The following is a 14,455-nucleotide window of genomic DNA, read 5'->3' as shown; positions in this document are numbered from 1 at the left end:
GTCCAGCGGAACCGAGATCTCCATCTTCGTAGACCGAGTCGAAAGATCGCTTCGATCGGAGTAATTTCCCTCGTCGCGGTTTACGTGGACGATAACGAAAATTTCGTTCGAAGGTCCTCGTCGAGTCGCGCGATAATTCCTCTTTCGGCCGAATCGAGCGTCCCGGCGTCTCTCCGGAGGAGCAGGTTCGCGTCGCGCGGTACTCGTGGGACGTGTCACCGATCCAGCCTCGGTTCGCGCGCGTTTTGCGAAACGGAGTAACGGAACGGTCGATCCGTTTCGAACGTTGTCCAGATGTCGTTCGTTCGGCTTCGAAATTGCGTCGAAGCTGACGGTAAGGTAACGTACGAACGGAATCGGACCGCAAAGGGTTAAACGCGGACGGTGTTGCGGTCGGAGCGTCGAACGATCGAAGAAAAAAGTGACCTACCTACTCGGCTCTGTACGAGAAACCGAGTTTCTCTCGACTCGGATTTCGATCCGTTCGAGCGTTACGAAGAGTCCGATGGCTCGTAACCGACCAACGGCGACCGTAGCGCGTCGCGAACCAAGATTTTCAGCGGAGACCCGGCTCTCGACACGTGAGACCGGGCGTGCGTGCGCGTGCGCGTGTCCACGTGACAAGGTTCGCGCTGCGAACGCGTCGGTCGAGCGTCGAGGCTCGTTCGACGTTTCTCCTCGACTACGCAACGAACCGCACCGAGTATCTTTCGAGCTTCCGGTAATCCCTCGAATCCTTATATGTGGTGTCCTGACGTAACGACCGGCCGGGTTAGGTTAAAAGTCACCTTTCCTGGGAAAAAAGAGGGTCGCGGTCGAGAACGGAGCCAAGCCGTAAAGAGACAAAAGGAGGAGACGACGAATGCTTTCGAGCCGGTTAGTAAAGGCGCGCGTTCCGTACGAGCGGTGCCCGCCGCCGGTCGATACTGCCCTCCGATTGGGCCGATGCAATTGGATTCTGGGATTCCCATCGACCGTTACGTTTCGATGGTACGTACGAAAGCTTCGGACGCGCGAGTCGGAATCGTTTTTATCGCGGAGCTCTGGGTCGGGTTCCCCCGTTTTCGATTCGATACGGAATTTCGGGACGAGGTTGAGCCAACGATGAACGAACACGAGTCGGTGGGTCGGTGGGTCGGTAGGTCGATCCGTCGGTCGGTCGGTCGGTCGGTCGGTCGGTCCGCCCTCTCTGACACGTGGATCTTCCTTTTCCGTAATTTTATTTGGTCGAACGCGATCCGTCGGTTGGATCGATTCGAGGATTCGTGGTCGAAACCGCGATCGGTCGAAGGTGCCGCTCGAGGCCGGCTACGTCGTATCTCCGTTGCGTTCGTTTAGCCTTACCGACCGAAATAAAAGACCGTCGGGTAAAGCGCGCCGTTCCAGATAACACGGAACGAGAATCTCTTTCGCGCACTCGACACTCGGCACTCGAGAGGTTGCTACGTTGCTACGTTGCAAAGGCGAAGCCGATCCTCCGAACGAGCAAACGCTCGGAAACGATTTCCGAGACGATAACGAGTACCCGGGTGGAGTCGATCCGGCATCGGCGGGCTACGATCGAGCCCGTTGTTCACCGGGATGGATAAGAACGAACGCGCGGGCGAAATTAATTCGAAATCGTTCGCCGGTAATCGATCAGCAGGGGGATAATGGTATTGCCGGTGCGTGCCACGCCGGTTCACCGGGCTCGTAATAGTTGACGTTGCATGAATGGAGAAAGGTGAACGCGTATTCCATCAAGGACAGCCCGGTGCAGCGGAACGAGAGCGACGCGTCGGAAGGCAAAATGCGAACAGCTGATTCCTTGTCGACGATGACGGATCAATGAAACGTGGACCAGATGTTCGCAGAGAGTAGCTGCTCTTACGTTCTCTCCGCGAGAGAAGGAGAGGAGAGGAGAGGAGAGGAGAGGAGAGGAGAGGAGAAGAGCACGCGAGTTTGCACGCGAGTTTCCACGCGGTTCGAGTAACCGAACGGAGAGTCTACGGAGAACGGTGCTCCGAAAGCTCGAATATACCTACTTCGTAGACGCGTCTATTTTCCGACGCACTGTTTAGAATCTTCGGCGACACGTGCTCGACATCTGGATGGACCGCGATCGCGGTAACCCGCTTAAAATAGAGGAGATTCCCGAGGATCTCGAACGCAGCGAAGTACGATCGGTGCGGTGCGGTGCGGTGCGGTGCGGTGCGCCACGCGAGTCACCGAGATCGGAGGAGAACGACCTCGAATCGCGGAATTTTTTCCATCGAATCGAGATCGGTGAGGAGAGTTACGGGCGAACGCGTGCCGATCGATACGGTCGGAGGATAGCCAGACTGCTCGAGCCGGACCCGCGCGTACGAATGGATCGGTAGACGAATTCGAAAGAAAATTCAACGATCCTGTCCCTTCGGTCCCTACCGTTTAACGGATCGCGAGGAAAACTCTCGAAAAAGGTTTCGTTCGCGTTTCTTTCGTCGTCCGCGAGGATATCGGAAGGAAGAGTGCCCGCGCGATTGCAATTTACGAAGGAAAAGGGTGCGAAACGAAATTCCTCGATGTCGTTTGCGAACGCGAACGCGAACGCGAACGCGGATGCGGAGGCACGTTCCGTTCTGCTTTACTAACCGAGAACCAGTCGTTTCGAAGGTGGGGGCGCCACCTAGCGGAGAAAAGTAGCGCCGCTTTCGGTGATCGATCGTTCGATAAAGCATCGACGTTGGCCGCAAAATCTTCTCGCGAGCTTCCACCGATCGTTTGGAATTCCGTGTTCGATCGAGCAACGCGAATTATTCCAATCGGCGAGAAATCTCGGCGCGTGTTCCGATGGTTTCTGGCGCTTCGAGCTCGAGGAAGACGCAGTCGAGATCGGTATCCCGGTAGGTAGCCGTCGTCGTAAACGAAACGAAGATCGTGGGTGGCCGAGGAACGGTGATTCGCGTATCGGTAACTTTCGCAGTCCTCGAGGGCCTCGCGAACCGTAACGGTGACCATTTACGATGCAACGCGATCGAGATCGAGATCGAGATCGAGATCGAGGTCCTCGAGATTTTCTCGAACGGAATCGTCGCGCGTCTCCGTTTCTCTCTCCGTTGAGCCACGAGCGAGGGAACCGTGAAACCTAACGAGTAAGGGAAGAACGTTTCTCGAAAGCCGATTTTCGCGACGACGATGCAACGAGCGATCGAATCCGTCCTGTGCGCGTCCGGTCTCTCGGAGGCTTCGCAGGGAAAAGAATTTCGTTTCGATCGAACGCCGTCCGTCGGTAATTCGTTCCGCGGTATCCGAATTTCATTTTAATCGGAATCGAGGACGACTTTCGGGAACCCGAGGACGTCGAACGACGAACCGCGACGGATCACGAGATACGTTTCTCCGTTCCCGATAACGGCGATCGCCGTAAACGAACAAAGTTTACCGAAACGCACGGAAGAGGCGGATAAAACGGTCTCGCACGGAAGCACCCTACGGTTAATATCTCCAAGTGATACTAACGAAAAGCAAACAGTCGCGGTGTGTACCGAGCAAACAGCGGATTTTCATTCGAAACGGAAAGCGTCCGAGTTGCCATCGGTGTTGCGCTCGATGTTTGCCGAGAAGTTCCGCTTAAAAGCCGTATAAAAACAACGCCGCGATACGTGCTCGGAGCGAACGAAACGGTTCCCGCCGAAAGAGATCGAACGCGAACGATGTCCCGTCCCGTCCCGTCCCGTCTCGTCCCGTCTCGTCCCGTCCCCTTTCCGCCCGGTCGGCTAATTCGCGGCATCGATCCGAAACAATGCACGAAAACCTTTCTTTCGTAGTCAGCCGGAAGGAAGCCTGCCGTCGGAGAATAACCCCACGGACCGACACGCGCAACGCGAAGCAGCAGCGTCGCGCTCGCGAACCTCCCTTTATCTTGCCGAACCATTATCGTTCTCAGCCATCCTTTGTCCCCGTCTACCTTCCACTTTGCTCGCCGAGGTTTCCGGGGTCGCAAAGACGACGACGTCTTCTCGATACTCTCGATCCGAGAGCTCGCGATCCTCGAGTACGGCCACGTTCGCGGAAAAGTCGCCGACAAAGTGTGCCAGCGGGGAGGTGAAACGGAACGGAGCGGAGCGGAACGGAGCGGAGCGAGAGTCAACGAGTTTGTTCCTCGTCGAGGTTCCGACACGCAACCTCTCCACCACCGACCTTGGGACCGGAAAAACGGACCGCGATCGACACCGGTTTTGGACCGCCACCAGAATTCGCGTTATCAATTTCCGAAAATACGCGGATAAGTCGCGTTCGTTGTCCGTCGAGGAGTCGGAACGGCGGTTCCTTGCCGCGTGGAAGTTTCCGAACTTTGTCCTCTTTGGTTCCCGCGTAGCTCCGCACGGACACCGAACCACCCGCCGATTCCGAACGGTGTCCGGCCCGCGTCCGGCCGACTTATCGTCGCTTCGTACTCGAGCGGAGGGAACCCGGTCGCTTCTCGTCCACCGTATACTTTTCTTTCCGTTGATAGTTTATCTCTCGGTCGATCGGTTCGTCGAGCGTAAAATTTTATCGCGCGACGCGAACGTCCTCCGTATCGATACGGATGAAAAGAATTTCCTCCGTCCGCGCGCGTCGATCGCGATTCGGGCGCTAGGTTCGCGCGGACGAGCACGCTTTCGCGACTCGAAACTCGAGGAACCTGGAAGCGATCGATCCTCGATGTTCTCTCGAATACGGTAAAAGAAAAGTGAAAATTTCGCAGAGAACGCGAGGCGAGGCGAGGCGAGGCGAGGCGAGGCGAGGCGAGGCGAGGCGGGGAAGAAAGTACGAGTCGCGGGACGAGCGCTGCTCGGAAGCCGCAGCTAACGAAGTAAAGTGACTACGATTTGACACTGTGAACTCGGCGTTTCGAATCGACGCACGTTGTTGCGCGTGCACTCGCGCGAATAACGCGACGGAGCGAGACGCGGAAACATCGACGATCTTCGGGAAATCGTGTTCGAAATCGATCGGAGGCAGAGTTTTCTCGAGCGTTCGGAAATAGCCGGCGAGTCGCCGAGAGACGTCGCGGAAAATAAATAAATCGATACGCGGAATCGCCCCGATGAACGTTCCCGCGACGAGGTACGTTGTTCGGCCGGTAAATGCCGCGTAACGGGGAAAACGTCGATAAAGGTATTCTCGCGGTGTTACGCGGCGTCGTATTAAAAATACGAAACTCGTAGACGACGAGTTCCAACGCGCCTCGAGCGTTATTTACGGACGCGTATACGGGGTGTCCGCTTCTCCTCTATAAACGGACACGACTCGCAAAACTACGATAAAGAGTCGATCGAGGGAAAAATTGAGCGCTCGGAGCGGTTCGTCGGACCGTACGAGAACCGCGGGAAAACCTGGTAAATGGACTTTTCCGGATCGAATCTCGAATCTCGAATCTCGAATCTCGATTCTTCGAACGATCGTTTCCACCGTCGAGTATAATTTCGCGACGAATCGAGGCTTCTCCGCGTCCTTGCGAAACAACGGAACGGCGTACCACCGGCCGACTCGGCCCTGTCCGCGCTCGTTTTTCCAAAAATTTCCCTCACGTTTCGCGCTCTCGTTGCGTCCTTTTTCGACGAATACACCCACCGAGGAGTACCTTCTTCGTCTCTCGAGAAAAGGAGAGACGCTTCGGAAGGGTGATCGGACGATCGCGGAAATCGCGCAACTGGCGAGGCTCGACGCGTTTTTCGAAAAATACTATATTTCGTCGCGCGGAGCTCTTCCGTCGAGCGATGTCGAAGGAAACGCCGTCGTCGATGCGTCGAATTGAAATCGCGCGCTTCGTAAAGATCTTATCGACGATGCATCGCGAGACAATTCTTCCTCCCGCGTTCTTTTCTCCCGAGTACGCGACGCGATGGCCTTCGAAGGTACGAAAGCGTACACGGCGAGCGATTCTAACGCGTTCGCCGGCCACCGTCGTACGTCTCCTGAAAGAGATCGAGGAAATTGGCCTCGTCCGGAATTTCGGGATTCGTTCCTCTTTTCGAGAGACCGAAACGAAACGCGGTGTGGTTTCGGCGATGCGATCGAAATCGCCGGGAGCGAATTGAAAAGTTTCGGGTGCCGATCGATCGAATTTGTCTCGCGCGGACCAAGGTGAAACGGGAAGCGGAATCTAGCGTTCGATTCGAGTTTTTCCTCGAAGCGTTGGAACGTTGCGCGCCGATGGAAAGATCGAGGATCCTCGTAAAGGGGAATCGGGGCTCGAGACTCGAGGCTCGAGGCTCGAGGCGAAAGAAAATTTTCAACGAACGGGAATCGTGCTCGCGCTCGCGTCTCCGCTGAACGCGGACTCGATTCGGGCTCGGAATCGCCCCACCGTAAGGACGATCGATCCTCGGCCGGCGAAGAGGTACGGTACCGGCATTGTCTCCGTTCTGCTTGGCAACCGCGAGATATCGATACCGAGCGATCGCTTCGTCGGCCATCGAGAGCGATTATTCGTAAATCCGATCGGTCGTCGTTGTTCTCGTCGAGCGATCGCGGTTTCCCGAACCGGGACCGATCCCCGTCGTTCGACGAGCCGGCTCCAAGTTACGAAAGTTTCGATCCATCGAAGGGATCGACCGAGCGAACGGTGCTCGAGCCGTATTCGTTTTCGCGCGGGGGAAAAATCCTGAACCGTGAAATTCGCGCGCTGCGAACGGTTTAACGTCATGGGGGCATATTGACCCAGATCGCGACACGTGAGCAGGTAACGCGATCGACCTTTTTCCAACGCAAACACCCGCGAGAAGCTTTGCCCCGAGAGGAAACCGTGTCCTCGTCGCCACCGCCGCCACCGCCGCCACCGCCGCCACCGCCGTGCCGGGAACGACCAAGGACGACAAAGGACGACCGACCGAGGGCGTCGGAGGGCGACGGAGAACGACCAGCGGTACGCCGAGAGCAAGTTGCCGGCTTCTTGAAAAACCGTTGAATAATATACAGGGCGTAACTAGGTCGGGTTGTTTCGTCGAAACGCTCCGAGACGGAAGAAACGTTGAAAGAAGCTAGAATCGAATCCTCCTTCCGGACGATCGAATCTTCTTCCCTAGTCTGCGAACGCGTTTACGTATTTCGAGCCGCAAACTGCGAGCGCAATTGCGCTTTATCGTTCGAGGTAACACGGTACGAAGCCATTGATCGTTCGACGATACGCGTTTCGGTAAAAATCGGTATTCGGCTCGGCGGAGGATTCCGAGCTTACGAACGCGCAACGGTTGCGAGCGAAACAACCGTTCGGTGATGCGTCGCATCACGAGACCGTTCGTTTCTTCCAAGATGCGCTACGACCCATTTCCGTGACGCGTTCCGTACGTTGTACGGATCGTTTCGAGGCCAATGCCGTAACATTTTCGGCCGTAGTTTCCGATGAAAGAACCGACAACGACAACGACAACGACAACGACAACGAAGAATAGGCGATCGCGGAAGGGGACCGATTCAACGAGCACTGTACGATCGTTGGAGGAACGGGAAACGTTGTTTCGACGATTGTACCGAGTTTGGAAGTACGGCGTGCGCGTAACGAGCGATCGCGGATCTTCTCGCTCGAATTCGGTGTAACGAAACGGCGAACGAGTCGCGGTACGGGCGCGTCGATGAAAAAATATTCGTAGACTCGTAGCGGGGCTGCGGGCTGGCGGGCGGGCTGGCGGGCGGGCGGGCGGGCGCATCGGCTCGAAACGATCGTACGAGGCGTTCATGGCCGGCGCGATACGTTCGCCGGTTAGAAAACTGGGTCAATATCCTAACGTCGCGGTTGACACGCGTCGTTCGCACGACCTCGTCGAACGACCAGCGAAACGAAATGAAAATTATCGAACGCGAGCCGACGCCCGGCCGAGCTTCTCCTCGTCCGTGTTCCCGCCGCGGGCTTTCGTGAAAATTTTAAATTAGCCACGACCGAGCCATCGTCGTCGCGGTGCCTCTTCCGCGATGCGATCGCGCGTGCACGAGCGAAAATAGTGTCATCGACAGCGCGTTAATCGAACACTATCTTTAGAAAAACTGCGCATGCGATCTGGATCCTCTTCCCCGATGCGCGTCCAACGACCAGAAACCGTACCGAACGATCCTCCACTGGACACGTTTCTCTCCCATCTGGCCCGACGATCTCTACTCCTCCACCGTCCACGACTTCGTATCGGATGCGTAGCGATCCTCGCGAAGCCCGGAGCTGACCACTCCGCGACACTCGACGTTTTCCAATCTCTCCTCTACCAACGAGACGTTCCCTAGCTCGCGAGGGGAGGATCCACCTCCCTTCGGCTGGAAAAGAAAAGTCACCTCGTTCTCCGTCGAGTCTTCCTACGGCCGAGGGGGCTTTCCAAAACCATGCGTATCGACTCGCGGAACGATTGTAACAAATTTCCTCGCATCCGAACGACCAGTTACGGGAACAGCGCGCGCCATCCGTAACTTTCTACGCTCGACTACGAACGAGACGAATTTATCGTTCGTTGCCAATTCTTCGCACCGATTCTGCAGTTTCGAATTTCGCGACTGGTCGATCCAGCATCGACGCATCGACGCGGAGAAATACCCAGCGGGGTGCAACGTTTCCCGATAGTCGCCTTCCTCTGCTACTCTACGCGAGAACCGTTTTGTTTTCTCCAATATTCGCTGCTTTCTTTCGAACTGTAACGGATCCACCGGAAGACGATTCCAGGCCTACGAGTCGCCGCGATTCGTTTCTAGGATCGGTCCTCGGTCCTGTTCCGAATATCGTGTCTCGCAGTTTTACCGTTTACGAAGCCGAGCGATTTCGTTACCGAGAGGCAAAAATGACGCGTCGCCCGAACCGAATCGTTACGCTCGCGGTCGATTTCGACGCAGACGTTGCACGCGAATCGAACGCCCGCCAAAAATCCGATGCGCGTAAGGCAGCTCCGTGCGTTCGGTGGTATCGATATCAACCACGGCGATTGACACGAACTCGAGCGAAGGTTCTTTATTTCGAGCCTCCCTATATACGCGTGTTCGATGCTTGCGTTAAAAATTAACGACATTGAACCGGACCACGAGCACGCATCGATCGCCCAAACGAACGTTAATAACGTTTATATAAATTGTATCCGATCGTGTCCTTCGTTCGCGCGATATTGGCTACGTGCACCGATAACGCGGCTATCGGCGAACAAATTTTACTCGCGAAACGCGCCTTTCCTGTCTTCGCGTACGCGCGGAAACGTCACCTTTCTCGAACGAGTAATTTGCGTTTCGAACGAAAATATTGAAAACGAAAGATTTTCAATTTTCCTCTTCGAAACGAAGAAGCGGGACGCACGAATTCCGTGCGAGTCGGCGAACCGCGGCAACGATCTCGATTTTCTTTTCCCTCGGGCATCGCGGATTCTCTCATTGTGCCCGGAGAACGGAGAAGGTATACCTGAAATTCGAAAGGGACTGGAAGGGCGTATCCCAAATTTCAACCGGACGATACCCTCGATTGTTCCTCGTCGTAATATCGTACCGCGCGATACGTGCCTCGAGAATATTACAGTTCGCCGGGTAGTAGGCTCGTCGCGACTAAATACCGAACCTAACCAGTCTGGAGTCGCTTTCCTGGAAAACGGGAAATAGAAAGAAGAAAGAAGAAAGAAGAAAGAAGAAAGAAGAAAGAAGAAAGAAGAAAGAAGAAAGAAAATCGATCCGTCTACGGAATTGTCCATGAGTAACACGGTTCCATCGTCGGAGATTACGATGGACGAGTGCGAAGAGTATCGAGGAGTGTCTGAAATTTGAAATTGGTCACGGTATTACGGTGACGGGTCCGTACCGTACCGGTGGTTCTACCACTTTCCCGAACGAATCGTTCCGCGTACAATTGCACGTCACTTTTCTTGCTTCGAGAAAGAAAATTGAAAAACGAAAACTATAAATGCGAAAGGAGAACGAAAGAGGAGCGAAAGAGGAGCGAAAGAGTCGGTGATACGACGGAAAATTCTCTAAAGTTTTTAACGTTCTCGAACGTCGTTGTCTTTTCTCGTCCCTTTTGCCATTAGTCGGCCACGCGTACTCGCGTGTCGCACCGTTCGGAAAAGCGTGGAAAGAAATCGGTTCCGTTTCGAGCGTACGGTTCGTTACCGAAACGAAACACCAAAGGACAACACTCGTCCGTTCGTATAAACTAGCGAAACCGCGAGAAATTTCTAACCGTTTATCGAAAAACTGTCGCAAATTGAACTCCGCGCGAACAAGTTTCGACACGGATCGCGAATTTAACGCCACCGTTGAATCTCTGGTCGATAATTATTTATAGGTTCCGAAAGTTCATTATTTATAGAATATAGAATTCGTAATCATGCAATCAACACAGATAACGTACCATGCCAAAACCGAACTAAGGTTAAGACTATCGAGCAAATGTCACTTCTTACTCGGCAACTCTGTACCGGGAGTTATTCATGCAACGTCGAAACGTACTATGCGGTTGAAACGTCAAAGTGATCGGAATCTATTTCTCCATGTAGCGGTATCGGTAGAATACAATGTTTACCGTAAAACGACGTTCATCGTCGTATCGTTGCACAATCGTTTGTCGAAACGTTAACACCGCGGAAACAAGGTTCAAGGAAATACGCGAAACGACGATTACCGCTGGACGGACGGGGACCGCGGTTTTTCACAAGGTCCTCGTAGCGGACGAATCTCGACGTACGAGCACACCCACGATACGCGCACCGCCGCGTAAACATCGAATTCGACAGAAGCCGCTAAAATAGAGAATCGCGAAGGTAGATCTAAGCACCAGCAGCAGCAGCGGGTAAAAAGAATCCCCCCTACCCTCTTCCTCGGGCACCCGCTCCATCGCCTTCCCAAGAGTAACCCAGGCACTCGCACGCAGACGCACAGCTCTGCATTCGGAGACGGACAGGCGAACGAGCGAGGCGGTGAGAGAAAGATCGCGGCAAGAGGGGTGCCAAAGAGGAAGGGGGATTCTGGGAGGGCGGCGGAACGCGGGGAGGGGTAGAGTGCGGGGATAACGGTGGAGGGGAGAAGCCCAAGAGTCCGAGTAAAAGCTGTGCTAGAGGTTAAGGCACGTCCTACGGTACTCACTGCTGATCTTTATGCCACCCAGGGGCGGATTCGCGGGCAGCTTGTTGCCCTCGGCGAAGGAGGTGGTCCTCGGTCGGCCGCTCATCCTGAAATCTTCTTGACCGGCTCCTCCACCTCCACCTGACACCGAGGTCTGGAGTACGCCGCTTCTGCTTCCGCTGGCCGCCGCCTCGGCTGGCCGTGCCACTTCCTCCTCCTCCTCTTCGCAAACGCTTCACGCAAAGATATCGTCGTCTTCCTCTTCGTCGCCGTCGTCGTCCTCGTCGTCGTTGTCGACACTTCGGACATCAACGACAGCACGACGAACAATAATCACATCGCACGCACGCATAAACGTCCGCACGGTTCGGTTCTTCTATATTACGCCACGGCCGTGCTCGATCGACGGATGGATGAAGGGAGAGAAAGAGAGTGAGACGGAACAACACGGGGAGAAAGAGGGTGTGCGTGTCGCGCGCGCGCCCGCCCGCGCGCGTGTGTATCTGTCTCTCTCTCTGCTCTGTGTGTGTGTATATACGTGTACGTATATGCGCGCGCGAGAGAGAGAGAGAGTGCGCGCACGCGCTTGTGTGTGTGCGCGCGCGTGTGTATGCGAGAACGCGTGAGCGAGGAAAAAGAGAGGAAGGGCGGGAGGGAGTAGAAGGGATAGAAGGGAGGGAAGAGCAACGAGCGAGCAAAGCGCGCGCAAGATCGAGAAAGAAAAAAAAAAAAGTATGGAAAATCGTGGACAAGGACGACGATGTTTAGCCGGGAAAGGAAAGTACGGAGAAAAAGGAGGGAAAGCGGCAGGCGTCAGAATTTTGTTCGCACTCTCGACACTTCCTTTGAGTATGTTCGCTCCCGCTGACGATGGTGGTCGGTAGCGATGGTGGCGACTCTCGCGATCAACGTTCGTCGTTGATGGAACAGCGCGCACCGGGTTATATACACTTCGTTTGCACCAAGCACCTTCACGCGACAAGCTTGCCGTCCGATCCGATTCGCACGATGCTCTTTTTCTTCTTTAGCGATGTCCACCGGCGGCTACGATACCGCGCCGGTGGCGTCCAACTGCGCGAATTGACACAATTTACGACAATTTTTCGTATTGGTCGCTGCTGTCAGGGAGTATCACAAACCGAGAAGCACGGTTCTACTACCTAATAACCCGACTAGGGCACGGAGCGTTGCGGGGAGCTACGTCGCGAGGGGGAGGCGGGGGTCGACGTTTTCGGAACGGTTCGTACGCGCTCGCCAGTGGAAGCACACCGCCGCACTTGGTAGCCTTTCTATATGATACAACTCCGCGACGATCTGGCTGACGGGTCGGATTTCTCTGTCGTTGTCGACCTATGTACCTTACCGTAGTTTCTATGGAACCGACAACACGGCGAATTTTTATTTCTTTGACAACGCCTTTGATGGTCGTCGTTGCACACTGTTGTTTCACCGTCGTTACACCGTCGTTACACCGTCGTTACACCGTCGTTACACCGTCGTTACACCGTTGTTACACCGTTGTTACACTGTTGTTACTCCCAACGCACCGACCACTCGCGCTCTCCAGTTTTCTTTCTTCGTTCGCCTTCTCTTTTTTGGCCCAACGACGTAGTCATCCACCTCCTTTGCTCTCTCTCTCTCTCTCTCTCACACACACGCCTTTTCTTTCCTTCCTTTCTCTCTCCCTTGTTCGCTCTTCTGTCTTCTCACTCTTGCGTTCGTACTTACGGAGGGTGCGGGGGAAGCGCCTACCGCCTCACCTCCGCCACTGCCACTCTTTCTCGATCGCGCTATCTCTCTCGATACACTTTGAATCTCGTCACTACTCGTCACTCTCTCGCGCTTCTCGACTTCTCAAGCTCGACGTTGTCGACTTGCCAGGCTCGTGCACAACATTTTACCGGGACGGACACCGAGCTGCTCGGAGAGACGATCGAGGACCGTGGTGACGCCGACGTGGACGTTTTCTTCTTCGTCGTCGACGTTGTTGTTGTCGTCGTCGTCGTGGTCGTGGTCGTCGTCGTCGTCGTTGTCGCGATCGTGGTCGTCTTCGTCGTCTTCGTCGTCGTTGTCGTCGTCGTCGTCGTCGTTGTCGTTGCCGTCGTTCGTGTCGTCGTTGCTCGAGGGGAGGTCGTCGTCACAGTCGTTGTTCACCTCTACTTTCGACGACCGTGAAATCACTGTACGATTCAACGACGCCTTGCACCCAACGCCGGAAAAGGGATAAAGGCGCGGGCTCGATTCACGCGACAAAATCAGTTCTCGACGATCAACGACGACTTCTCTTCCTCGTCGAGCACGGGAACACCACACCAGCTACGAATTTTTCGAAGCCTCCTCAGACATTGACCCGTTCGGGCGAGATCGGGTCACTCGAGTGTCGGCGGACATTGCCGAAAGTGACGTCAGCAACACCCCGCCCTGCCCCTTGCCGTGCCAATGATCGTGCAGCGAGCGAGATGGCGTCTCGGTCGCTCGACGCACCGCCATCTCGCGAGATTTTTCGATAGCGAGGAGATCGAGCGGTAAATTTAAAAACGAATTATTTGCTTTTCGAATCGACTTTCTCGATACCGATAGTATCGAATGAAATATAATTCCGACACGTGCACCTGTACGTATCCGTCGACGCGTACAGGATCGAAACGAAAACGCAACGCGTACAATACGTATCCTTGAAGTATCATTATAGATGTCGAAGCGTTCTAACCGTATACGAATATTACTCGAATACGCGAGAATATATTCGTTACGTTCGGTCGTAAGAATAAGCCGACCAAAATGGAAAGATATCGGCACGCGTATAAATTCGTACGCATCTCGTAATTCGTTCGAAAATATTTCACGCGGAAGCGTTCTAAAACTAAATACTAAAATACTAAAAAACTATTCGGTGTTGTACGTAGATTGGTAAACAACGTACCGTATCGTTTTCTATCGTTTCGCACAATCGCGCTCGGACTCGTGCGCATTGGAACCGGTTTCGCGGACTTTTTAAAAAGATATATTTTTTTCGCTCGTTGTATTCGCGCGCATCGATATCGTAACGATTTTGTCGAAAATGAGCCGGTTCTTTGCCAGAGTCGTTCGATCGGCTCGTAAGCCGCGAAAAATTTCGCAAATCGACCCGCGATATCGAACCTGACGTTTAACGGAAATGGAACAACGAGAGTTCGTTAATCGCGCCAATCGAACGAATCGATAAAGCGCGTTGCAGGAAGGGTAACTTTCGGCAAAGTTATCGCGATATTGTTCGGTAGTAGTTGCAGGAACGATGGACGAGGAATGCTCGATCAACGATAAAATCGTTTTCTACGGTAACGCGCGAGGTTTTGGCGTCGTCACGGTAGAAACTCGATTTAACGCCGCGTGGGAAAATATTTCCTCGGGTACGTGATTCCATCTGGTGGCGAGTTTTCGCAAACACGGACGCGGG

General features: G+C 54.4%; 1 protein-coding gene across 4 annotated transcripts in view; it reads right to left on the bottom strand.

Annotated features, from left to right (window-relative positions):
- LOC143149337 (protein kinase shaggy) overlaps positions 1 to 11,175 on the bottom strand; it is a 31,642-nt gene extending 20,467 nt beyond the window's left edge. For 2 of the 4 annotated variants that reach the window (XM_076316627.1, XM_076316629.1), the window contains exon 1: positions 11,041 to 11,175. In XM_076316627.1, the coding sequence (XP_076172742.1) occupies positions 11,041 to 11,125 (85 nt within the window). In that variant the 5' untranslated portion in view covers positions 11,126 to 11,175. Of the gene's footprint in view, positions 1 to 10,767; positions 10,861 to 11,040 lie in introns of those variants that run through there. The other 2 variants (XM_076316626.1, XM_076316628.1) reach the window with 2 other exon arrangements.
- Positions 11,176 to 14,455: the final 3,280 nt, after the last annotated feature.

Source organism: Ptiloglossa arizonensis, chromosome 7 (assembly GCF_051014685.1).
Source record: "Ptiloglossa arizonensis isolate GNS036 chromosome 7, iyPtiAriz1_principal, whole genome shotgun sequence".
Classification (NCBI taxonomy): domain Eukaryota; kingdom Metazoa; phylum Arthropoda; class Insecta; order Hymenoptera; family Colletidae; genus Ptiloglossa; species Ptiloglossa arizonensis.
The sequence above is the reverse complement of the archived record's forward strand: the minus strand, read 5'-3'. Positions and strand labels throughout refer to the sequence as shown.